Genomic DNA, 27664 nt, shown 5'->3' on the forward strand with positions numbered 1-27664 from the left:
AGGTAACACAAAAATGTGTTCCCCTCCATATAACTGTCTCCTCATTTTTCATCCATCTTCATTTAAAGAACAAAATTAATTATTGTTTATAATTCACCTTTGCACCCTTGTTGTGGGCAAGCAAGGTCTCTTTGTCTCCTCATCCCCATTACTTAATTAATGCAAGGTTTTTGCCGAAAAATCTGTTTTCAATACTAAGTCCTATAATATGGGGGAAGTACCTCTGAGCATGAACAGAGTGTCTTTCCCTCACCATTGAATAGCTGCAGTCTCCATACATAACAGCGGAATCTTTTTAAACACGTTCTTTTTCTCCCACAAAAAATCCCACTCCTGCTTTTTCAACATCTCCTTCCCTAATCAGTCCAAAATATGCCTGTTTAAATTACCAGCCAAGTAGCAATTTTCATTTATTAACATATGTATCCTGGTGTTCACAGATGGTTTCAAAAAGCTGAAACAAATCTCTTTACTCTGAAGCTCTTCCTGTTTGTGGGTTTCTCACACACATCTGGTTGGTCAATGTGAGAACAGGATGCTGGATTTAGAAGGGCCAAAGGTCAGATACAGCAGACTCTTATTCTGTTCTTATAGGATTCAATCACATACTGGTAAATTTCAGTTGTGCAGTTAAATTGATTGGCGTTCTTGGGCAATGAATCCTCTTCCCTCCAGAACTGAACTTCTTGCAATAAGGAAAGTGACAGGGAAATGCAGGGTATTCCTATTAAATTTATTTATATCCCAGACACAATGTCACAGAACTTCTCCGTAAGCCATCATAAATGTCCACTAAAAGTCAATGTTGTCTAAACTCCCTGCAAACTTTCTGCAAACAAATCAGGATGAATGCTCAAAAACATTCAGAAGGCTGGTGGTTCGAGCCCACCCAGGGATGGCCCCGGGCAGGATTCCTGCATTGGAAAGGGTTGGACTAATGTTTGGATTTTGATATCCTGCTTTATCACTACCCTAAGGAGTCTCAAAGCGGCTAACAATCTCCTTTCCCTTCCTCCCCCACAAGAAACACTCTGTGAGGTGAGTGGGGCTGAGAGACTTCAGAGAAGTGTGACTGGCCCAAGGTCACCCAGCAGCTGCATGTGGAGGAGCGGGGAATCGAACCTGGCTCACCAGATTACAAGACTACTGCTCTTAACCACTACACCACAATGTCTCTTGGGGTCCCTTCTAACTCTACAATTCTATGATTTTGTATAACAGATCACATGGACGTGACCACAGAGGCTATATTGGATTCTGTTCACATACAATCCCTTCTGGAAATATGGACAACAATCAATGAAATTTGTTGCCATGACTTGCAGAGCCAAGGCCCTTTTTTGCCTTTGCCTTTGAGACTGGAGATGAAGTGAACCATTTGGTGCCTCACTAAAAAAATGGGGGATAGATGACCCCACGATATCTAGAACTGAAGATGATCATAAATACATGTGGCTAAAACTCTCTTGCCTGCAGAAATAGGAAACATATTGCCAGTCTTGCAACTAAAGGGCAGCTGTCCATTCTCAAAATGTAAGCCCAACGTGTGGGAGAAAAAACTGCTGGGAATCAAAACCCACCAAAATCTGGCTGGCAATTGAATTAGTTCTTAAGCAAGATGTGTAATATATTCTGTGCAGCTTCCCATGCTGAGGGCAGTGAAGAGGCCCTCTGCTTCAATTTACTCTTTTTTACACAGTATTCATACCGCCATCAATTAATCCCAAGTTATCTAAGTGACTCACCATGTCACAGCGCGGTTGACTATGAAGAAACATGAAAATGTGTCTTATTAAATTGGCCACCATGCTGGGCAGGCTTCAGGGAAGGCCCTGTTTGACAAAATCTGTGAGAACTTATTAGGGATGGGGAAGAAATTCCGTTCAGTCTGCATTTCAAAGTGAACCTACCTAATTCACACACCCCAAAACAATGTGTAAATCAAACAGAACCATTATGCTAATTCACAGTTCTCCGGATTTTGCAGCTCTCCAAGCAAGTAATGTGTACTAAAATGCATATGCTAGGGCAGAGGTGGGGAACTTCAGGCACAGAGACCAAATTCAGCCTCTCTACCTGACCCTCAGAACTCTTTCCAAGACACCCCTCACTGTTCCCACTTCTCACACCAAGTGCTTTTACTGAATATCCCCATTTTCTGAGAAAAGTTGAAGGGTATGTGTGGCTGGAATGGGTCTTTGAATTCTGATAATGCCTCTTGCTTGTCTGGATGAAGGACAGAGAGGAGTGTTTCTAAGAAACAAACCTACTGTACAGAGGTAAAATTTACATTTGTTGCTCCATCCTCTTTTGCCTCAGGCCATGCCAACCACTGGATTATGGCCCTTGGGAGGTTGCCCAAATGGGGACACGACCCTCAGGCTAAAAAGGGTTCTTCACCCCTGCACTGCGTAAATTCTGCACATGTCAATATAAAATAATATACCAAAAATGCAGTATATTAGTGAAAACTGCCTGCAGAACCATATATGTTGGGCAAATATGTAAACAAAAATGTGCATATTAGAAGAAAGTTACCTTAAAATGCTGATGAATTTTTCACAAGGACTTAAAAAAAATCATAACCTGATGTGGAGCACTAGAGACTGGAAAAATGAGAACCCCAAACTGGCAAATTTGCCTATCCCTATGGACTTATGATAGTATGTAAAGGCATAACTACTTGTTTCAAAAGAGAAAGCTTGAGCACAGCAGCTGGTTATCCAATAGCAGCAGTATTATACTGTGACAGAGAAAACAGTCTAAAATGTAAATGTTCATCACCAGCCAGATAGAGGACCAACAATAAAAAGGTTTATTTATACTTCTAAGTGTTCTGCTTCATTAGGTGCTAAATTAATAACAGGCATTCATTCTTTTTTTCCTCATTTATTTTATCTTTTCTTTTCTTGTCCTGGACAAGACGTCACTAACAATATGAGTGGAAGGTTTTGCTTCTGAAAAAAATGTTCAGGTGTGAAATCTGGCTGTCTTTCAGGTTGTTTCTTTGCTATGGAACAAAGACTAAGGATGCTCATGGATTTTGTCCGGTCTGCCTCTGCAAGTAAACAGACCACGTTTGCATTTCCCAGACTAAGACGTGGATCAGGATGCAGTAACCTTTCAGTTTTCATATTTCTGCAGATTTTATAATGCACTTCTGAGAATAAAACATGCACAATGTGTAAAATGTGCAAAAAATGTATACCTTAGCATAAACATTTAGAAAGAACTGCAGTTCAGTGGTAGAGTATTTGGAAGAGTGTGATGCTAATGTCCAATACCAAGATGAAGGTCTACCAGGCTTGTGTGTTGAGCACGCTGCTTTATGGAAGTGAGTTGTGGGCAACTTCACAACCATCAGGAGTAACACCTCAATGCCTTCCACATGATGAGGATTCTGAGTATCAAATGGTAGGACAGAATTCCAAACAAAGATGTGTTCTCCCATGCCAAAAGTACCAGCATGTTTGCACTCCTGTCTCAGTGACGTCTACACTGGCTTGGCCATGTCCACAGAATGGAAGATGGCAGGATTCCCAAGGATGTGCTCTATGGGGAGCTGTCTTCCATCACCAGGCCAGTTGGCAGACCAACTCTGTGTTACAAAGATGTCTGCAAACGCAACATAAAGGCTGCCAACATCAATCCTGCCATGTGGGAATCCCTTGCAGATGACTGCAGTGCCTGGGGACAGTCAGGTCATGCATCCATAGCAGTGACCAGAGAACGAATGCCGCTGGAAGGAGCACAGAGAGAAGAAACACCATGGCGCATCTGCAACAGAACAACTGCATGCTGTCGTCTGCCCCAGCTGCAATGAAACATATCTCTCCTACATCAGTCTCCACAGCAGGCTCTGCAACCTTCCAACAGTTTGACTTCACCCACAAAGGCGCACTCCTCCATTGTTTCCCAAGAGAGATGGATGCCGGCAGCTTTTGTGCAACATAACTCCATGCAGCCAATTGAGAGGTGAGGTTTTGTACTGTGTAAAAGCACTAGTCACTTCACTGTACATATCTGAAGCGGATAAAACTATGTGGAATACTTAAAAAAAATTCTCTAAAACTTCCAGAGAATGACAGAGATTCCCTGTGTTGTGTTGTGCTATGGTTTCACTTGGAGGATCCTTATTCAAGGCCACAAGTACCATGAGCGGCTAGTTCTTTTTACAGAAGTGTTTCAGTTTTCCTGTTTTTTCAATTAACCCAGCAGCCCATGTCATTACGTAATCCATATACATAAAGATGATGTGAGCACACTTTAATCTGCATACACACTACAGTAATCAAGGAGTTGAAACAGCCTATGGGGAGCCCCATGCCAAGCATGAAGAAATTGCCTAATAGTCAATAGCTTCTAAGGGAACTGAAAGCTGCTTGAGAGACATTTGATTTCCCATGGTGTATATAGGTAATTCTTTGGTTCCTCTTTCACCTTAGCTCAAACAGGTTTTGAAGGCTTTTGAAACAATGCAACCCCCCCCCTAAAAACCTGTTTCTCAGAGGAGGAGAGAGGTTGAGCAGACACATCACAATTGGTGGTCCCTCTTGGAAATCAACCCCAACTCTCTCTTTTGTGTGTGAGAGTTTTGGTTGATGCTGGAAGCTGGTGACACAGAGGCATGTCTTGCTCTGTGCTGGCCCCAAGAGCTGTGGTTTGGGGGCTTCCTTGAAAGCCTCAAGAGGAAGCAAGACCTTGGCAGAAATGACTGGCAGAATCCGAGACCAGGGAAAAGAGTCGCTGGAAGAAGATTGGGAAAAGTTTAAAGACTATCTACAGAAATACTGTAAAATTAATGAATGTTAGAAAGATGTTGGTATGAAGTTATATGGCTTTAGTAGAAATGTTATAAGGAATTAAGTATAAATAGACTATTGGAGTGTTAAAGGGAAAAATAAGGTTAGAATGTGTCAAGACAATTACAGGATAGAAAACAGAGGAAGATGGAAAGGAATTGCTGAAACAATCAATAGAAGTGGGATACAAAAAGGGAGGTGTGAGGAGGTCGTGGAAATTAGTGAAAGAAAGATAAGACATTGAAATTGGACTGTGTTTTAAATGGTTTTTGTTGTGTTGTTTTTGTGTGTTTTTTTCCTTTTCTTTTTTCTTTTTTGTATCGTATTGTATTATTGCATGTTTTTTCTTTTGTAGTTTTTTGTAATGTTGTGTTCAATTTGTTGGAAAACTAATAAATATTATTTTTTTAAAAAAAGAGGAAGCAAGACCTGTGGAGTGCTAATGCTGTGAACCCCTCCATCTTTTGCTCAGGTTGTGTATATGTGTGAATAAAACTTTATATGTTAAAGACCCCACAGTCTCCGTTGACTTTCATTTCAAGGAAACCAAACCCTAGGAAAAGCATTTGGAACCACTGTAGTCTCTCATCACTTTGAGACTGTGTTACATGTGACAGTACCTTCCCTGCCATACCAAATGCCACCCGAAACCTAACAGACCCATATTTCAGTGCCTGCTAATTCTTCCCACATTCCTTCTCCTGAGTATGGGCAGACTCCATGGCTCCAACTCCCCCCCCCCCGGCTCGATTTTGTTTACCACCTCAGCTAGTCCAATGAAAAGTCCTGGAGGACTCAAATGCTCACACCCTATTTGGGGACATTTTGGCTGGTCTAATCAAGGCATTGCCCTAATGTAGATTTTGGAAGAAAAACTAGGTTTGACTTTCTTGTCTGCAGCATTCTGAGGAGGCGTGATTAAGAACTTCATTAGGGCCAAGCATTAGCATCCTTGGGTGAGGTCTGGCTAAGCCTTAATGCATATTTATGACGCCGATTAGGAGGGCTACTGCTTGAAACAAATTAGCAGCATCTGCTAAGGATCTTACTGTTTTCCTGAGCTGTTGGCAATCACAACAACATTGCAGAAGTGTTTGCAAACCTGTGAGACAGTTACGCTATTAGAATGATAAATGGGGAGCTTTGCATGGGAATAATGAGACTGCGCTCCTGAAGCATAGCAACAACAGTGCTGCTTCTGGGGTAAGTACAGCACCGAGGGCTTAGAGGGCAAGGATGCAAGAAAGGCCTTCAGGCAATGGCACTTCTGGGACTAATTACATGCTCAGTACCAGGCCATATACCCCACTGCACCATCATCATTTCCTTCTGCCCAAAATATTATAAGTTTCCCCAGGCAGCTAGCAGCCTTAAAGCTGCAGTCCCATGCTCCATTCCCCAGGTTCGGCACTTCCGAGAGGAAAAATCAATTTGTCGGATTCTGTAACTTCTCATTTAAAACAAATTTGTTCAAACTCTTCTGAAGAAGATTTGATTGGAAAGATCTATTAAAAAGGGGAAAAAAGGAAAATCTATAGAGATGATTCTCAAAGTTGGGCTATATATAGCAAGCTGATCAACTTCCTTCTAGGACAGTATCTTGGATAGATTAGATAGAAAAATCTAGGTGAGGGCATGGGGAAATCAAACAGCTGTATTAAGGTCTGGAAAGCAATCTATTTCACAGTAAGAACATAATTTTGGAGCAGAGAGTAATTCCTTGGAGTAATAGAAAGGTAGGAAACATGAAAGGAACAGGAGAACATTTGATTGTCCCAAGGCCAGAGCCACAGTAGCCATGCTAGTCTGAGCCAATTCACTAGAGTTCCTCACACAAACCTTTCAACTCAGCCAGTCCATATAAGTCTCTAAATCAGCTACCTTCTATCGATGCAAAGCTATTGCTGGCCAATACGAGAGCTAAACTAGAGATGACCCTGGACACATCCTTTGATTTGACATTAATTTTAACTGTCAGTAGCTGCTCCTTCAAAATAAGTGCAATAAGACCTGCACCAGCAGCTGGAACTGCCGGGGGGGTGGGACTTGCCATCATTTTTGTCCTCAGTATTTTCCTTTTGCTGTTGTTGGCCTCCCCTGTTCCTCCAACTTGGGACACCATTTTGGGAGGTTACTGAAACCTGCACAGAACTACAAGACCTTTTTTGTTCATGCTTCTGGTTTTCAAAACAAGTTGCCCAGAGGAAAAGCTTTGCCAAGTCCCTCTTGGTAATCGGCAGGAGCTCTTGGCTTGCCAAAGGTATTTCCACGCAGAAGAAGTCCCTAAAAGCTCTATCCTATCACCTTTGTCTGGGTGTTCAAGACCAAGTTGCCTTATCTAAATATTAAATCTGCAAGAGTTGGAACAATGAAAGGACAATGTTTTGGCACCACCTTCCACTTGCTGGCTTCAGCAAGCTGGCTGTACCCAAGTAGTTGTCATCATTTTTCATCCCATTTTACAAGGACACAGACTTTCACCCTCCCTGTTGAGATGTTGAATGACCTACCTCTATAACAGTGGTAGGGGGATCAAAGTCTCTCTCTAGCAACCTTCCAGGGCAATCATTCCAGGGGTGGGCGGGACCAGAGGTAAAAGTAGGCAGACGAACATATGCGCCTCTTACCTTTTGTACAGTAGGCTGAATTTCAGTCACACAAATGCCGGAGGTTTCTATTCCCACCTGTGCTCCTCTGCCTGTGATGTATCCAGGCAAACAAGAGGAATTATCACAGTTCAGGGACACATTCCAGCCAGGAAAAAAGCACTCAAGGAAAACATGGAGCAGAGCCTTAGGAAATGGGATGTGGCATTGGGAGAGTCCTTCGGACTAAACAGAGAGGTCTGGATGGCCACATTTGCCCCCCGGGCCAGAGGCTCCCCTCTATAATAACAAAATCAGTCCTCAGGCTTTAATCATGGATATGCTTAGTACTGTCCTCAAATACCTAGAAACTACCATCTGTTTTGGTTATCTTTTCTTCCATCTTATTCAACTGGCAGAGAGACATGGGAGCATATGGGTATAGACTTCTTCTCAACAAGGAGCTCTGACCTGGTATGGCATTAAAATGGGAATGATACATCCATGGTCTGATGGAGATCATTAATTTTGGACCCTATCTGGTCTCAGTGCAGAATGTGGATATAGAGTAATGCACTGTTATGAGGGGGTGGGGGGAGATGCTTAAAAGGAGAGACACAGAAACTTGAATAACTGATTCAGCAAATCAGACTTAAAATATATGGGAGGAACATTTTCTGTTAAGATTTGTCTGCTTCAATTGCCACTCACTAACCCTTATTAACAACTGAGAATTCAAATAGTAATGAAAAGCTCAAAATATGGCATGTAATAATACAGTTTGGCAGCTTCAGCATTTTTTAAAATAAAGCAAATGTCTAGATTTCACGGGTTGTAATACTGAATATGAGTTGGCAGTTTTGCTTAAAATGCAAGTCAGTGAAAGTCTGAGGCTGGACCCCAGTCCTTGCGGCAATATTCTCTCCCACGTACAACTTTCCCTGTATTTCTAGCCCCTCCCGTATAATTAAAGTGCAATATCCCAAGGACAAAGAAAGACACTTAAAAACAATTTATAGACTATGCAAATTGCAATGGTGATGTATAGTGAGCAGTCCCCCACCTTTTACCGCCAAAGCCGTCAGAATTTAAAGCACAGAACAGATCCTACAACCAGGAACCAGTGCACTACTTCCAAACTGTGGCTCATGGAGAGGCCTGCCCTTGACCTTGCCTAGTTTTTGAACAACAAGGAAGTTCTCATGTTTTGATTCCCTGAAACAGACATAAATCTACGCTGATATGACCAGCCCTACCATTAGATTGCATGAGATGGAGCTATCTCCAGCAAGAGATGCTGAGGAGGGGTAGCAAGATATTTGGAGGACAGAGCAGTGTGTGCTACACAACCTGCCCCACACTCTCTAACACAGCCTATTGCCCTCAGGTGTGGTGGGGAAAGCTGTGCCACCACCGGTGTGAAAGTAATCTACCAGCATCTGTATGTGGCTTTGTGGGGGGAGGGGGGCACCATATTTTCCTTTGCCTTGAGTGGCAAAATGTCTTGGCCCAGCCCTATGCCATCATCATCTTGCTTCCTTGCTACAATTTGACAAAACCTGGGTGTAAGTACATCTCACCCAGGATTATCAACATTGACCTAGAAAGACCTGTTAAGGAAGTGGGAGTATTGTCATGTAAATCAGACCAAGATTTTGGAAAATGAATCTCTGTTGGTGTGAACTGTGGTACCTTCACAATATTACTATTTTTAATGTAATCACCCATAACCTAGATGAATGACTGGATGTTTGAATGGATGTTAGCTTTGCTTAAACTGTTGGCAGCTATTGATGGCTATCTTAAGGAACCAGGACTTTGCTGCATGAAACTCATTGTCCACTTCTAGGTCCTCCTGGCTCTTCTGCTCCTTCCCTTCCTGCTCGACTTCTTCTCTGTGTATGCATGCACAATGAACAGAGTGAGGAGCAGCATTCCAAAGAACAGGGTAAGTGAGGGGGCAGAAGGAAGGAGAAGCCAGGAGAAGAAGGGACCCATGAGGGCCCAAGGACCATTTAATACCCGAAAATGATACTGTATCATCCACACCTTCAAAAGAAGAACACTTGATGGTCTTTCTGTGCCAAAGCTCTCATTTTAAAGTGCAGCTTGGCCTCGGAGCTACGGCAAACTCATCCAAGCATTGGTGTGCTATTGTCTCTCCACACTAATGGCAAAAGCCACCTACTCACCGTTGTGGCATACTGAATATCCTTCCAGATGGAGGTCTCCCGAGAAAGATCCGAAGCCTCAAAGAGGTTCTCCAAGATCACCTCACCAATCATGTCATGCCGAGAAAACCTGTCAAAGTCAAAGACACTAAGATGAAGCTTCCTATTGGTCAGCTCCTCATAGGGCACAGGAAACTGAAAGCTCTCGTCAAAGGTGGGGTTGAGCGTTTTCCTGTGCACACGGGTTTGGAACTTGCACTTCCTGTCAGGCAAGAGGTAGATCTTGACGTAGGGGTCGGAACTGCCACAGAGGTCCTTGGCAGGCAAGTCAAAGGCCTTGAGAATCCTCACAATCAGGGTCTCGTTCTCATAGTCATATTTCAAAGCGAAATTTATTTTCCCACAGTTTTTTTCTGCCTCTTTTTTAGGGTCCTCAGAGTCCACGGATTTCTGCTTGTACAGCTCTGGCTTGATCCGGCCGATGCAAGTTGGCTGCTCTGCCGCAAGTGGTAGTTCTGTACCATAGTCCACACTGGAAACATGCATCTGCCTGGGCAGGTGCCTCTTGAAGGAAATGTGCCTGCAAGAGATAAGAAAAGGCTAGTGTGTTGTATGCTGGGAGAAGATTGTCCTGGGTATCTGGCCCCACTTAAGAGATAGGATGCAAAATGGGGAAGGGCAGGGAGAATGTAGGAAATATAGTACTCTCCTGGGCCCAACTACACTATAAAGTTCCACCATACCACTTTAAACCAGTGTTTCCCAACCTTTTTTGGGCAAAGGCACACTTGTTTGATGAAAAAAATCTCGAGGCACACCACCATTACAGCCCCGTGACGTCAGCGCGCAGCGTCACGCCGGGAGAGACGCACGAAAGTGTAAGTTTCAATTTTCTCCCCTCCCCCTTGCCGGGGAACCTCCAAGCTTTGGGGGGGGGAGGAGGCAGCAAAGCGAGGCAGGAAGGAGACCGCGGCTTGGCTGGGTGAGCTTTGGCAGGGGCAGGGAATGAGAGCCGCGAGGCGGGCGCTGCGGACGGAGGCACTGCCCGCCGAGCTCGCAGGCAGCCAGGCAGGCAGACGGCGAGAGTCCCACGCTGGGCGGCCTCTCCTCGCCGCCGCCGCCCCGCCTCTCGCCGCCCGACTCGCCCGCCTCCCTCCAGGCAACATCTCGCGGCACACCAGGCAACATCTCGCGGCACACTAGTGTGCCGCGGAACAGTGGTTGGGAAACACTGCTTTAAACAGTCATGGCCATGATTTCATGCAAAGAATCCTGGGAACTGTAGTTTGTTAAGGGTGCCAAGAGTTATTAGGAGACCCCCATTCCCCTTGTAAAGCTATAATTCCCAGAGTTCCCTGGGAAGAGGGTGTGACTGGGAATTGTAGCTCCCTGAGGGGGAAAAGAGTCTCACAATTCTCACACAGTATTTTTTAAAGAAGCCAGTTGAGAGGGAGTAGGAAGTTTTCACAACAGTGATGTTACAGGCAGTAGGCACCCCTGGCTAAGCGAATGAAACACGAGACTCCTAACTTCAGAGTCCCCACATTGGGCTAAAGATTCCAGCATTGCAGGGGGTTGGAGTAGATGACCCTTGTGGTCTCTTCCAACTCAACAATTATATAATTACTCTACGACTATAGTCCTGACCCTTGTAGAACTTCTGAAGGCTTTGTCATAAACAAACTGTGCAAGCGCAAGGGAAACTGGTTTCTTGATAGCTATCATGCAGTGAAAAATAAAGAAGCACATCTCATGCTGATCTGTGGGAGACTTTGAAAAGAACAACTTTATGGTCTTCCAGTTCTAGGAATTAAGATCCATACCAAACAGAATGCAAGGAGCAAGTCGTCGTTCAGAAGCAAAATATTTGGAACAAGTGGTATCTTTGGCCTTGGAGACAACATAAAAGAATGTAATTATAGTTTGTGGGAATAGGAAACACAGCTACAAGGGGCTGGTTATACTAGCCGGAAGGAATAGCAGCACCCCTGAGAGTTCTGAGGTCTGTTTAATAAGCCCCACGGCTTGCTGTTTATGACTTACAGGAGAGGAGAAAGGAACTGCTGACCAGTGATCCAGAGTTATATGCTGCCAGCTGGGATTGCCACATATTCCAAAACCATAAAGCATTTCTGCCTTGGGGAAATACTGTGTTTAAGGACTATGGGTAAATAGGAGTTTGGGGGCCTGTTGTAAGCTACATTTTTTTGTGCTATGAGCCCTTAGAAACGGTTACCAAAGAATCTCTGCTATTGCTGAAAGCTTCCTATCTACTGGGTTGTTTTTTCCTGTTGCTGATACGTTTACATTGAAATAAGTAGAAAAGGGAAAGGAAAGGAAAATAGAAAGACAAGAAGAGAGGGGGGGCACATAAGGTTGGCACACACTGTCTAAGACTCAACTCAATTTCAGCTTCCCTCATTTTTCCAATTTCAAGTGCAGTTCTTCATATTTCCACTTCAATTTTCAACAACAACTGAACACATTTTTGCAAAGCAATTCCCCTAAATATAATGCAGTTTTGTATGTTGCTTCCACTAATATATGCATTTTTATGCACAGTTTACCACGACACATCCATATTTTTTTTTTTGTACAGATTCCTTGGCTGGAGAATTGCATTGCAAAATTTAGAGAAGTGCCAATTTTGAAGGGTGGCTGTGCTTTTAGTTCACACGTTGTTTTGAAAAGTCCAAATTAGATAGGTGCACCTTTATATGTGAATGGAGCAAAAATTCTCTCCCATCCCTAGACCAAGAACCCTTCTCAGCTGCGGGAAGGGGAGTGCTTTTATATCCCCCATATCAGAGAAGAAAGAAAAGAAAAGGCAATGACACAAAGAAAACCACATACTTATTTTGCTTTCCCAAGATATAGCTACCTGATTGAGGGAGGATGCATTTTGATCACACCTCTGCCTAGTTCTCGTAACAGCAGGACTTCTTTTCTATAATTCATACGTTCCAGCTGAACTTTTCTAATTGAGTTTGCCCAAATTACGCTTATCTTCTTTCCCTCCTTCATAATGCCTTCTGTGAGTGAGCTTAATGGATATGAATGACTGCGGAGGTTTGAAACAAAGAGTGGCAGGCATACATCTGCCAATGGCACAAAACATCAACTCGATTGCTCAGTCTCTCTCACAACTTTTATGACAGGACAGTTTTATACATGAATTTGCAGCCTTCATGGCTATGCATGAGCACAGGCCATGGGCCAGCCTGACCTCAGTGACACCCTTATACTTCTCATAAAGGTATTTTGGGGTCTTTGTATGACCACCGGACCATATCTTTCTCATTGCTACTTGGGCTGGGAGTAATGCCCATCTTCATTAAAGCCACCCTGCTTTCTTTGGCAAGTTGTACCAGATACTTTTGTAGCAGGTTGCAATTCGTTTGTTGTTGCATTTATCTCTCTCTTGGCCCAAGGAGATCAGAGCATCATCATGATCATTGCGGCCCTACCGCTATCTCACCATCAGTGCAAGAAGAAAGCTCCCTGCCTCAAGGAGCTTACGATCTAACACTCAACACAGAAGGAAGAAGAGAATAAGGAGGTGGTTGTAGAGTCCAGGGGTAAGATCGCCTTCTCATGACTCAGCTGAGAGGCAGCAGCTTGACCAAGGACATCTGGAGAGCTTTAAAGCTGAGCAAGGATTAGAGCTGGAGTTCCCCAAAAGTCAGTCCTCACACACTCTAGCCACTATAATACCACTGTACTCAGCAGGCTAGAGGACACGCAAGGCACTCAATTTACATTGCATATATTCTTACTATCAGAACTCCATTGCAGTGAGTGAAAATGGCTACCCATTTGTCATTGTGTAGTTAATGGTTCATATTCAGTGGGGAAACACTTCATTAAAACACTCATTAACACAGCTAAGGCACACAATTAGTTTAAGTGAAATGAGCACCCAGGAAGCAAACATGTTCTCTTGAGACTAAGGTGATTGACCTGGAGAGGCTGAGAAAAGCAGAAGACACTGTAGAGATCTCCAGTTCTTATGACAGCAAGGAAAGGTCTTCTGGCAGGAGGGCATCATACCAAGGCAATTAGAACACAGTTACTTGGAAAGACCCATCTCCTGAGAGATGCATCTATATCCTCTGGGGCCTTGCTGTAGTAATTCAGGTATCTGTAACATTTTAGTTGGACTAATACTGATATTACCTAATGTGGATTTTGGATTTGGCAGAAGTGTTTGTGGCTTTCTTCAGAATAAATATTTCTAAGGGGAGGGGAACAAGAGAGACATTTAAAAATTACAAATGGTCAGGAAAGAGTAAATGGACTGATTTTTCTCTTTCTCTCATAATGTTATAAACTGGGCATTATCCAGTAACATCGGTTGGCCGTAGTTTCAGAACAGACAAATGAAACATTTGTTTCATACAATACATAATTAACTATGCCATTTTCAACCAAGAGATCAGGTAGTTCTATCATGATGGCAAAATAGAACTTTCGTATTCAGAGGCAATGTATCTCCAAAGCCCATTTGTTAGAAGACTGGCAGAAGAAAAGGACTGCTGCCTTCACACTTCCTTATAGGCTTCCCAGAAGCTAAATGCTGGACTAGCAGTGGTCTTGTGGAAGGAAAAGGCAGGGGAGCACAGTTCTGGGACCTTTTATAGAGCAGGAGGAATGGGATCAACTGAGATGGTATGATCAGGAGAAACTAAATTTGTTTGTGACACATTAGAAACAGAATCATAGAACTGTAGAGTTGAAGGGGACCACAAGGGTCATCTAGTCCAACCCCCTGCAATGCAAGGATCTTCTGCTCAACGTGGGTCTCAAACTCATGATCCTGAGATTAAGAGTCTCATGCTGAGCTTTCCCAGTCAAAGAATGAGAAAAATAAGCAGAGGATGGGCACTTCTTTCCCTTTTTTTGGAAGGCATTCCTACTTCATGTCAGCGGTTTAAATGGTAACACTTCTTCGTAAGATTGCTTGAACTAATTAAAATCTTAAATGTTGCATTTCAGCTGACTGAAAATTTTGTGAAAGCTCAGTGTGTTTAAAAATCTATACAGTCATAAGCACCACTAAGTTCAATGAAGCTTACTCCCAGATACGTACATCCATATCCTATTATGCCAAAGATATATCTTTGGGAAGGTGCATTTTGGGATGGTGGGTAGCAGGGTCCCCACAGTGAGATATTCAGGCATTTGGAACATATGTTAAGTATTTGTAACATGCTGGTCCTAATAAACTGGACAATATGCTATGTGCTGCTGCTGCTGCTCTGTGTGTGTGTTTGTGTTTCAGTGGATCCAAAGAGCTACTTGCATTTTTTACTCCTTTAGCAATTGGGCCTGTCACAATGAGTTCCTGCATTTTTGTATAGTTGTGAATTTTCTTGATTTTACTGCTTTATCTTTTGTAACCCACTCTGAAGGTTTTTGCAATCCAGGGGTGTATAAATGTTATAAATAAGTAAAAAAAAAATGCACCATCACGCTACTATAGGACTAGACAGACTCTTGCTCTGAATCTAGAAGGCTCTTATGTTCCTGTGCCTGAAAGCAAAGGAACTGAGCAAAACTGAGCAACTCCTGCCCTCTACGGCATGGTAGATCTTGTTCTGATCAACCACGCTGCATGGCAAAACATGGATAAAGTCACCCACATCTTAGCTGAAAAGACTGCCTGTATTAGAAGACATTCAGGTCAGTGGCCCATGGGTTACCAGGCTGTCTTCCACCTCCAGATCCTTGCAGACCCTGCCTTCCTTTGTCATGGATCCCCATGCACGGTCAGCCTTCCATCTGAGGCTACAGTGGCCCTGAGGCAGCGGCTGATCTTGAACACTGAGATGCAGCTCCCTCGAAGCCAGTGCAGTGAGTGATATGTCAATTCCGTTTATCTAATTATTCCTGCTTTGAGCCACATAAGCAAGAAAGAGAGGAAAAGGCTGTAATTCTATCTGACAGTGCGCCATGTCACTGATATGTCTCCCTGCCTCCCTGAGTCCTAACAAAATTAAAGTGGCCACAAGCATATTGACAGCTTGACACAATGAGGTCAAGTCACCGTAACAGGGTTTGAATCTTTTGGCTAAGATCAAGGGCCCACAGGGAGACTGGGGAAATATGTCAGCTGGTTCACTTTCAACTCAACCTTCGGCAGAGACCAGCATGTAGTCGGGGGAGTATCCTGCAGCTCCAGGAGGTGTATGCCAGCCAAAGGTTTAGCGTAATATCCCTTTAGTGCAATTGCTCAATGGTGTACAAGTGTCAAGAACATATTTAGAAAGAAGAGAATTGCATCAAACATAAATGAGAGCCATCTTCATATGTGGGTGGGCTTAAAGAGAGGAGGAGCAGTGGCGTAGCGTGGGTTGTCAGCACCCGGGGCAATACAAGAAATTTGCGCCCCCTAACCAGTGGATTTGCGCCCCCTAACCAGTGGATTTGCGCCCCCTAACCCGTGGATTTGCACCCCCTAACCCTAACCCCCAGATGTTGCGCCCGGTGCGGCCGGCCCCCCCTGCACCCCCCACGCTACGCCACTGAGGAGGAGTCAGGGTACACATGCAAGCTCTGCCCCACAAATCTTCATGGAATCAAGTTTAACCCCATGTAATAGGGTTCCTGGTCACGAGGAGGATTCTGACAGCATTTCGAATCCGTCTTCAAATCTTCCTACTCACTAGTCCCCAGTCCCAGGGCCTGAAGCAATGTTGCCCCACCTCCCAAAATATTTCTGCTTCTCCTCAAGTGCACCAATTTTGCGAATGGCAACAAAAAGGAAGAAATTCAGGGGTGGGCATTGATGTTACCTATGGGAAGAAAAATATGAGTGCAATAGCACTCTGTCGTTCATAATCCTCTGCAAGTGGTATTCAGAGGTATTCTGCCTCTGGGTTGTATCTGGGTAGTGCCCCAGATTTTTGTTGCTCTTCTGTTCTTGTTTAAGAGACAATAAAGTTTGTCTCCAGTTTGCACACCATTGTGTCCTCTAAGCCATGACACAACAATTACTCAAACAAATCTAATTACTCTAGAACACCTTGATCAATATACACTCCTTGATGGAAACAAAAAAGGATTGGGGAGGGGGGAGAGAACTTAATAAACAAATCAAAAACATAAACTTTCTTTTGAGCATATACAGCGAGCAATGAGGAAGCTCTTCACTTCATTGCAGGGGATACGCCTCTGCTTTGAGGCTTTGGGAACTGATTTGAATGGACAAGTAATAGCATGACAAAACTGGGCGTGGCATGGCGGTGACCTTCATCAGCACTCCCTTCTACTCATGGAGAGTTTTCCCATCTTCAGCACCTCTGTAAAATGACCCATATTGTCTGATCCAACAGATGGCAATACAAGGGATGCTCTGCACTCACCTGGTGGACGATGCAGGCTCTGTTGTCTGCCTCTGCATACGTGTGCGTCTCATAAGGTGATCCTTCATGGACATCTGGACTTCTGCGGGAATATCCGGTGACGTGTGACTGATTTTCACAGCTGCCTCCAAGAAGCCCAGAGTCCCTGTGTCCTTTAGCTTGTCAGCCATGTTCTCTTTGTCGTGTTCCGCTGAGTTCTGGGAGGCGGGGGTGTTAGTTGAAATGGCCTTGTTCCTCCAGGGCACCCAGCACAGCTTCCAAAAGAGAAAGAGAAAAACTGCCACCAGGGCCAGTCCACATACAATAACTATCACGGCAAGGAGGCTGATGGAGAGCTCTAGAGGTTGGGAAAAGGCAACAGTGACAAACAGGGGCAGAAAGGATCGGAGAAGAGTTGTGGAAGAACGGGTGGGAAAGCAGGAGAGGAGGGAGGTAAGGGAGAAAAGAAAAGAAAAGTCTGTGAGAAACCTGAAAGAACAAGGACAGGTACATTCTGAAATAGCGTCTGTTCCCTTTCATATGCTCTGCTCATGAAAACAAAGTGTAACAAGGTACCTCAGTGAAACACTTCTCCAGAATAGACATTCTTACCTTTCCACACACCCCAAACCCTTCTGTTTCTGTTGGAATGTTGTGATTTCCTGAAACTATTTCATTACAGTTCTTGTGATGGTCTTGTTTGATCTAAGCGTTATTATTTCGGGAGGCTCAACTGAAATGGCCACTCAAATCACACACCAACATCGTTTCTCCTCTGATCAACAACTTCTGGCAATTCTTAAAATGTTAAGAGATCTGACTACAGGACAGACAGCACTAATGATTAGGTTTTCAAAATGTCTGGTGCCAGTGGGGCACCCTATTGGGAATGGATGCTTCCTCACAGACCTATTGACTATTCATTCCCAGTCAGGGTTTGATGGTGTGAGCTGGTGCCCTGGAAAGGATTCATGTCCACTGCTGACTTTATTGGGAGTTTGTTGGCAGAAGTGGTTAGTTGTTTGGTTGGGTGGCTGGGAAAGGAACAGATCCCAACTCTACTTATTGTGGTCCCAGTCACAGTGCTGCCCTCCCCCCAGGCCATGTTTAAATAAGGGGTGGTAAGATGGATTCCGGCAAACAACCATCTGGATTAAAAAATGGCCATAGCTTTATTGATTACAGATACAGGTGGAACTTCGGCTCAGGCATTGGGTGTAAATGCATTCCACCCTTCTTCCAGAGGGCTGGAACAATTTCAGGGTCATGTCAAGGATTATGCCCCCCCCCTGAGTTGGGTCCATATCAGGGGAAGGAAACAACTGACACATGAGGCAAGTTAGACCAGACCAATTAGATCAGTGCAGTCATTTTTAGCTGGCCATGCCCACTTGTCTGCCACCTGACATTAGAAAAAAATACTGAGATTCCTAGAAAGCTGATTTCAGTAGCCACCATTACAGTCTTCAGCTTCTGAGGAATCATAGCATTCACTTGGCCATAGCTGATTAAAAATAGCACCTGAAACTTCTTAATCCTAGAAAACATGTCACTTGACATAGCCCGTAAGCAGATGCCTTTGTACTGCTCTGAAACAGGGAAGGCTTGTAATATTGCAAAAGCAAATATTAATACAGCTCTGTCAGGTACAAAGAGTATAACACTGTTAGGCAATCTTTGGAAAACACACAGCCATTGTGCTTACGCTAACATAACTGAAACAGAGGGGTTAAGTAGAGTTTAGGTCTCTATTTCTTAGCTGTCTCTTGTAATTCACCTTGATCCTATAAGAAAGGGCAGGATGAAAATTTTAGTCATAGAATTCTGAACTGGGAAACAACAAAATCAACATGTCAAATAGATCTTGGAAACAAGATGCCTCCATATGGATTTTTTTTAAAAAAAATATTAATTGCTGAAGTACCTCTTGGAAAAGAAATAATGAGGGGAAGATTGTCATTGAAAGATTAGCACTTTGACATCAAATAGTGTTTTCTATCTTCTAAAAAGTAGTGATGATGATGATAAAACCGAAGTAAAGTGGATTTTTCTGTGTTGGAAAATGTTGGTGCAATCTGGGAAAAAACCATTCCTCTATGCAAAAAAGCAAATATACTGTTGGAAGTGGCTGTCTTCCTCCCAGGAGAGCACATGGTTTGCAGGTCCCAGGTCCCAGGTCCCAGATTCAATCCCTGGTGTCTCTAGGTAGGGCTGAAAAAGCTCCGGTCTGAAGCCCCAGTACACAGCTTTCAAGACAGTGTAAATGATTCTAAGTTAGATCCAAAGTGTAGGTCAGGTTCCTCTGTGCACATGCTTCCTAAATTCCTATGCAATCTGAAGTTACCTGGCATGCAGCAACATCAAGGAAATGGATTGGGGCAATAATACAGGGAAATACAGCCATATTAGCTGGCAAAAGCCAGTTCTCTGGGCCAATCCCATTACTGGACAATGCAAAGCAGTTGTTTCAAACGGAAATTTTTTGGTATCATTAAGGGTAGGCAAATGTCAGTTATTTCAGTTATGATACTTTTCCTCTCAGGAGGCACCATTTTGCATTTCCACTGGATGAACCAAAATATCTTGGGCCAGTTCTGAGGTCTGGGCCACACATGCCACAGAATGAAGCACAAATGGAATTGTGGGTGGAACTGAATTCCCGCTCCATCCATAGGTAAATTCAGATGGCAGGTGGGGAACACCACTTCTTTAAAACAAGACATGGAGGAATATTCCCCCATGGAGTTCTCTTTTTTAAACAAAAGCTCTCTGCAAATAGATAAAACTACCACACCAGGGGAAAAGGTCCTGAGCCATTTGCTCAGAATTCTCCATCTTCTTTCTTTATTTCGGAAGGTATTCTAACCATAACTGTCGAAAAATCACAACCTTCTCTTGTCAACTGAATGCAATACCACAGCTATTTTCTGACTTACTCCTGATGCTTGGTTCCTGGTAAATGTGGCTTTTAATTAATTACCAACCTTCCTTCTGCAGGAGACTCAGTCAACCAGCATGAATCTTACCACACCTATGTTTTATTTGTTTTGGGATATTTATAAACCACCCTGGGGGGGCTGATTACCCAATGATACCCATTGGGTAAGATACCCATTTTAGAAATTGATTCATTAACTAGAAGCCAATGCACAGTGCGACCCTTACAAACCCTCTACACCCAGGGTTAATCAATTTATGACTCTAGGCAGATTCTCCCGAAGGACTCTGAGCTATCTGTTCACACATAGCCATATGGTAATGGTAGTAAAGAAGCACTTTTAGGACTATAATGATCTGCTGTATGAGGAAGATATTTTTCCTTAATTTACTTATGTCTCAAACTATAAATATGGATGATCTTACATCTGTTTGCAAGGTGCCTGGGTCTTATTCTTTTAAACAGCTTCCTCGTGCACTGAAAAGTGCTCCATCCTCCTCAGAACAGCAATTTAAAAAGGAACCACTCCAAATCTATCCTTATTAGATAGCTGAGCCTGTATCAGACTCTCTAGGCAGCTCGCATCTGTTCTTCATTAGAGCTGTTATGAAAATAACCCTTGAAATATGCTTTTCTTTTCAATGCAAGTATTCCCTACCATGGCTGCTCCATTTGATCACAGGTTTCATTTAGAAACTAGCTATAATTAAAATATTAGCACTGAGTATTGAAGAAAGCAATAGAAGACATGACATGAACTTAAATTGTCATCTTAATGAACATAAAAGCCAAATTTCTTCATTACTGTAAAGAAGTGACAATAGATCTGGTTGGATTGCTTGGTTTTGAGCTGAGATCTGGCAGGATCAGTAACACAATCCATGTGTTACAAGCCAGCTTGGAGAGGGCTTGTTTTTCAGTTCTGGCTCAGAGCACAGTCTTGGCATAATCCAGTCTTATGAACAATTTACCATTAGCAGAAGCTAGATAGAGAAATGTCAGATTACACTTTGCACCAGTCCTTTTCGTTCAAATACTGGAGAAGAACATGTCTTCCCATTGTTCAGTTAAACACCCAGGGTGCCAGCTGTTTTCTAAGTATTTCCATGACTAGCTAGAAATCAGAAGATGGAAGTTGATGGGTACTTTTGTGGCTGAAGACTTGCACCAGCTGTTGCTTTCTTCCGTTAGACCCATATAAATGCCCCTATTTGAATACAAGCCCCTTCATCTGCACCACAGCCTGGGGCCACCTCAATGAGAGGATGTCTTTTTGTTGCCTCACTTAATAATGAATAAGACTGCATAAGATAAACAGTGGAGGTTCCCCAAGAGACTTAGCTAATTGCATTCTCGGCATAGCACAGGCACCACTTTCTGCTGCATGGAGAGCTAAGCCCTGGAAGGGTTCCCAATGTTCTCAGTTATCAAATACAGCTTCAGTAGAACTTGGATGACTTGAAAGAGCAGCCTGATACTCCCTGTATTTTGCTCTGCAAAAAAGTTACTGGGAAGGGGGAAATGTCTTCCTCTGCCAGAAGTCTATGGCTCTGAGATCTAATGCCAGAGGAAAAAATTATACATATGCACATTAATATTAGTGTCAACCAAGGAGTTATCCCTCTCCCCATCCCCTCAATGTGTGTCCCCAGAAAGCATCTATATTCTTATTACAATTAGTCATGTAAATAGTGACACAAAAAAACAACCCCAGAAGTCTGAAGGGGTAAACAATGCTAGGCATTTGCTGCTGATGCAGACATCAGCACCTGGGGCTGAGCAACTATTTCAGCCTATAAGGGAACATGTAGGGTTTACTGACTGTGTCTTCCCAAGGTTCATCCCTATGGGCTGGATTCCTGACAGGAGTTCTCTTTTCATCATTTACACAAAACTCAATAGGCCAGGAGCAAGCCAAACAACACTGCATCAAATTGGCAAGTTAACTGAAAGCGAAAAATGGCCATCTTAATGGCATTTGTTGTGCAAGAGATGATTACTAACACAGGTCAGTGCTGGTTAGCACTCCCTTATGTGCAATCTAATGTGGAACAGATTATCTGCCTTGCAACATATGGGAATCTGCCGCGATACCGTAGAAGTGTATCTGCAGAGGGGGTGCTCATGTTACAGATCAGCTCTCAGATTAGGAACTAGGGCAAAAGCAGGTAGGTCTATGAGCCTTCTTCCACATGAACACCGACGGTAGCCCCTGGACTCATATGCTGGTGCACCTTCCACAATTGTCCCCATCCACCATGTAGTAAGGGAGAGAGGCTAGCACTTGCACAGATGGACACTGTTTCATAGCCGTCAAACCCCCAAACAAACCATGTGCCAGTCTGCCCAAAGGACCCCATCATGAAAATTGCACCACTCTTTCTGCGCCTCTCAAGCATGTTACTTTCTCAGCAACCAATCAATGCTTCACCCCATCCAAGTGCCCCTGCTTTAAAGCTAGATGGTGCTGACTTTATTACAGAGCTGGATCATCCATGGAGGGGTCACATCAGCCTCTGAGTGTGCAAAATCCTCACAACCCCTGCTCTAGAGGCTTGTTTGCCTTTTCCTGCAGCATGTGGCCCTGAATCCTGAGTCACCTTGATGCATCCCCTAGACGTACTGATGTTCATGGCCCCCATTCTCTCCTGGCAGCACACTATAATTTTAGACGACTGCAGGCTGCAATTCTGTGAGTTTTAAATTTGTACACACAGTAATTGCACTTGATCACATTCATGCTCTCTCTTTACTACCAGTCCCTTTCATTTGTTTAGCTTTTGCGCTGCATCACATGTTTTCAGCGGGGATCTTCTGTTTTAATGCAATCTCATAAAATGACATAGACATTGATGATGCTATTTGAATAATTAATAGTAATTTGATCATATTACCCATTCTAGCTGCAATCATTCTATCTAGCTATACATTCTTGATGTTGCCGAATTCATGGTCTTGGCCAATGTTCTATAGCATCAAACTACAAGCAATTCATAACAAATGATTTAATGTGCCTCTTGTCTCTTTGGTCAATTAAACCTGAAGTGCAACTGATCTGAGGGCCCCTACAAAATATGTGAGATAGGGATTCTCTAGGTCTATGAGGATTTGACACAAAGAGATACCCACTTGTGCTTATATTAACATGTTAACTTGCTTGCAGACATTATGTAACATTTCCTTAAATGCCTCTTCCTTTCCTTGTTTCGACTTCTTTTTCTCCTAGATTAGGCACCACCCTTTGGAATGCAGATTACTCTAGTTGTCCATTGGATCTCCAGCCTTTATAAAGTTTGATAGGTAGAGCTTCCTGGGAGAAGATTTGGATCAGAACTATGGTGTTGGGAGTTGGGTAACCGCCCCCCCCCCCGTTTTCTCAGTGAAAATCACCTCTCCTCTTTAAATTGCTATTTGCTCCATTATAGGAAATATATGTGTAATGTACATAGTTGTGCACGTAAGTTTTCTTTAATGGAACACAAAGCAAATGGGAGGACATTTACTGTACGAGGAAATTGGGGGGGGAGGGGCGTTAAAGGATTAATCTCCCACCCCAGCACTGCAGTCCTAGTCCACATCAAGCTCTAAAATTGCTGTTTGTCAAAAGACAAGAAACTGGTTATTTGCTCACAGATGTTCATTGTATCATTTAGTTTGTTCCTGGCATGTAATAGGCATTTTGGCCCTAACTAGTGTGGTGAGGGGGGGGGTCATAGATAAGTGAGTATCCAAATAATCTGCAGTTTCAGAATAAGGAACAAGGTACAGATTGTTTTCATTGCAGAAAATGGAAAGTAGACGTTCTGAGCACTCGCTCAGAATACATCACTCCAAAAGAAGTTGCTGCGTTGCATGAAACATTTTGCTAAGCCTTTTCTATTTATGCCATAGAATTACATAGCATGTCGAAAGGTGCTAGCTTGCACATTATACCTTTAATGAAAAACCTTCAGAAATGATCCATTGAGGCTTCAGTGAACCGCGGTGCTGATATGAGATGGATCTCAGCCTCTGCTGCCCATTGGCAGCAGTCTGGACAGGATTTAGGGGCCCTCTTATGCATGAACTCCTGATTTCCATCTGGCACTCCTCATAAAACATGAGAAGATTGGGAGCTAACAGAAAAAGTGCCTGCCTCAGAAGAACGCTCATTTATAACAAGATGATATTAAATTATCTGGCACTTAACTTGTCTTTTCAAACTTATGGCTGCTTTCAAATGTCCTCATAAAGAAGGAGGCAACCCGATGTAGAAGACCCAGCGTCCTGCCCGATACTCTACATGTTGAGGAAAGCTATCTCTTTCACTTTCTCCAAGTAGGAGTCCTTATAGCAGACAGAGCAAACAAATTATCTAAGGCTTCCATATTGAAATGGAAGTATTATCGTCATTATTAATAAATCCTCCTCCCCCATCCATTTTAGCTTGATTGTAAGCTTGAGATCAGAGAGTGACTTACTAGTGATCTTGTAAGGCACTCTGGGAGCCTTTTCGATGAATGAGAGGGGTAAAAAAAAAAATATGCAATACATACATAGGTAAAGGGACCCCTGACCATTAGGTCCAGTCGTGACCGACTCTGGGGTTGCGGTGCTCATCTCGCTTTATTGGCCAAGGGAGCCGGCGTACAGCTTCCGGGTCACGTGGCCAGCATGACTACGCTGCTTCTGGCGAACCAGAGCAGAACACGGAAACGCCATTTACCTTCCCGCTGGAGCGGTACCTATTTATCTACTTGCACTTTGATGTGCTTTCGAACTGCTAGGTTGGCAGAAGCAGGGACCGAGCAATGGGAGCTCACCCCATCGCAGGGATTCGAACCGCCAACCTTCTGATCGGCAAGTCCTAGGCTCTGTGGTTTAACCCACAGCACCACCTGCGTCCCATATACATACATACATACATACATACATACATACATACATAATCATTAAACACCTAAATAAAAACTAGAAGCCGTTAAGTACATACATTTTAATATTAAGCTTGTAGAGTTATTACTCATCTTTAGGCACATCTGTATGTGAGTAGGCACATGGTAGGGGGTCACTGAAGGCAAGCATGCTGAACTTTATACCCTGTTCTGTTCTGATTACCCTCCAAAAGCTGGAAGGAAATCTTCTGCGACGGGATGATTTCTGCAATCATAGAGACCCCCTGCACATTTTAGAATCCTGAAAAAAATCATAGGTGTGCAGGAGTTTCCCTGCTTCACAAGTTTCCCCTTGTCCCACCTTGGGAGTTCAGAGTTCTCGTCCCTGCCCAGCCACTGACACCTGTTTATTCACAAACCGCATGCCTGAAAGTGGCTAAAATGCATCTGAGTAAACACATATAGGATCATACTTTAAGAATAGTTCTAAGTGAGTGAAGAATCAGATGGAGCAGTAGAGCAGGACTCTTCCCACTGCCCCCACTGTTGGACATGAGCTGTGATTCCTGCATTGCAGAGGGTTGGATGCATAACTGTCAATTTTCCCTTTTCTTGCGAGGAATCCTATTTGGAATAAGGGAATTTCCCTTAAAAAAATGGAAATGTTGACAGCTATGGTTGGATCAGATGACCCTTTAGGTCCCTTCCAATTCTATAATTCTCTGTTTCTATTATTCACTCCTGTCCCTACATTCGGGGTGAATGTCTGTAGAGGGGAGCTTGCTGTACATACATAGGTTCCTCCACCCCCTTACTGTGGAACCCCCAATAGCAAGTCTTAATTGTGTGAACACACAAATCAGGCTAAAACTGAATTTCAGATGTCCCCTTCCCCACATTTATTGCAGCCAAATTAGTGAAACACGGGAATCTTGTCTTATACCTACTCATATCATTGGTCTATCTACCTCAGTATTCCCTACACTGACTGGCAGCGGCAGTCCAAGATTTCAGGCGGGGTTCTTGACCAGTCCTACTTGGAAGATGCAGGGAACCTTCGACATGCACAGCAAATGCTCTAGCACTGAGCTGTGGTCCCTCCCTAAGCGAAGAACTTAAAAAAAAAACATTTATGGAACAATATAAACCATGAGCAGTAGCAGACAAAATGCTAACTGTTAGGGTTACGGTTCATTTTCACTGGTTTGACTTACTGCACAATTCCTGTGCAAGCCATGGCAAAGAAGACCTCTGTTCTACAGCAAGGATGTTCACTGCCTGCTTTGGATCACACTCACAAGCGTCTCTCTCTATTATTAAACTAGCTGGTTCTACGATTTTGTCCCTCAAAGAGCACAGAGAGATGTGCCAATGGTTTAATTCTTAAAATCCAGAAAGCACAATGATATTGAATGAATGGCTGAATACATGGTGAAGCAATCACCATGCACCAAAATATCTTGCTCCGTACAGTTTGTCACATTACCAGACTACTGCAAAAGTTTCCGAGAGTTGAACATGGTAAAATATCAGCCTACAAATTATACACACACATACATGTTAGAATTCCTGCTCCATAATTGCAGTCATGGGATTGTCGTCTTTCACATGACGGTATATGTTTTGACTCCACAGCCTGGGAAATGACAGAGACAGGATGTTTGTGTTACTGTGTTCCGTGAAGTGGGACTATTGTCCTTTGTTCTTTCTTTCTTTGCTGTCTGATGCTAGAGAGAGAGGGAGCCATGTTGCAGTGCTCCGTGTGTGTTTATATGTAAATAAAGTAGATTAGCCAAAATGCTGAGTTGCTGAGGTCTGTCACATGAACTGCACAGACTCTGCGGATCCCTAAGTGTGCCAGTGTCTGTTGGCATCGGCCGCTGTGATGTTCGGGCAGAAGAAAGTTTTCAACCAGGAGGGAGAGAACATGCCAGGGTCCTACTCGAGTGTAGGACGAGCTCTTAACAATACAGAGTTCCCATTTTTCTTTTCCAGCTGCCCCACTTCTCATTCAGTCCTCATTGGGCTGGGGTGGGGGGTGGATTTTCATACATCTGCAAACCCTGGGGTTCTCCCAACCTTCCAGATACTCCCCTCTTCTTCCTCAGTGGCTTCGTTTTGACTCTAATCCCTGTCAGCACTTGCCACCTGAGCTGGCTATTCAGCACGATTGATACAACTGGATCATTGCTTTGCAGCTCAGCCCACATTTGTTCAAGTCACATGCTGTTTCAGGGCTGTGTGCTCAGCACACAAGAAGGACATGACCAGGATCATGACAGTGCATTGATGTTACAGAACTTCCATTAAGTGGGACCTGCGCGTGGCTAGGAAACAGTGCTTGGTAGATCAGCTTACAGAGTGGCAATTTGCAAACACCCCAGGCTAAGCTGGTTTCATTGACCTTGCTGGGAGTGTAGAGTTGTAGTCTAATGCAACTCACAAGCGCTTTCAGAAACTGAACTGCAGGATAATGCAATTAAAAATTGGCACTAATGAGGCAAGACTCCTCCTGGCAGAGCATATGCTAATTATGGAGATGCAGAAACCATTCAAGCAATGTGATCTGAATCTATCACTTCCTGATTCTCAGCAAGCTCCCTTATGTCATCACTTCCTGGGGAGGAGACAGGTGGGAGTATTTCTACACGAAAATTCACAGCTTCCTTCATATCCCCCCCCCTCTTTGCAATGACAGTAAATTATTAATTAAAAGCAAATGTCTTATCTGCCTCATTGGCATTTAATAACCAAGGAAGCAGGAATGTGCAAACTCCAGGGCTGTCTCAGCAATTCATCATCAGAACGTTATCTCATTTGGTTAGCACTATGTCTTTTTTCAGGCAGCTGGGAGGAGGGAAAACAATGCATCTATTTTATAAATAGAGAAAATTATTTTACCAACTCTCAATTAAAAAAAGATAAACAGTGAAAAGATAGAAGCTGTAAAT

At 43.5% G+C, this 27664-nt stretch overlaps 1 protein-coding gene across 4 annotated transcripts in view; it reads right to left on the reverse strand.

Annotated features, from left to right (window-relative positions):
• Positions 1-27664, reverse strand: part of SYT6 (synaptotagmin 6) — a 140902-nt gene that overhangs the window by 58575 nt on the left and 54663 nt on the right. For 3 of the 4 annotated variants that reach the window (XM_082226965.1, XM_082226964.1, XM_082226966.1), the window contains exons 2-3: positions 16923-17259; positions 9580-10138 (exon numbers count right to left, since the gene is read on the reverse strand). In XM_082226965.1, the coding sequence (XP_082083091.1) occupies positions 9580-10138; positions 16923-17259 (896 nt within the window). The remainder of the gene's footprint in view (positions 1-9579; positions 10139-16922; positions 17260-27664) is intronic. The other variant, XM_082226967.1, reaches the window with a different exon arrangement.

Source organism: Podarcis vaucheri (assembly GCF_965113315.1).
Source record: "Podarcis vaucheri genome assembly, chromosome: 6".
NCBI lineage: Eukaryota > Metazoa > Chordata > Lepidosauria > Squamata > Lacertidae > Podarcis > Podarcis vaucheri.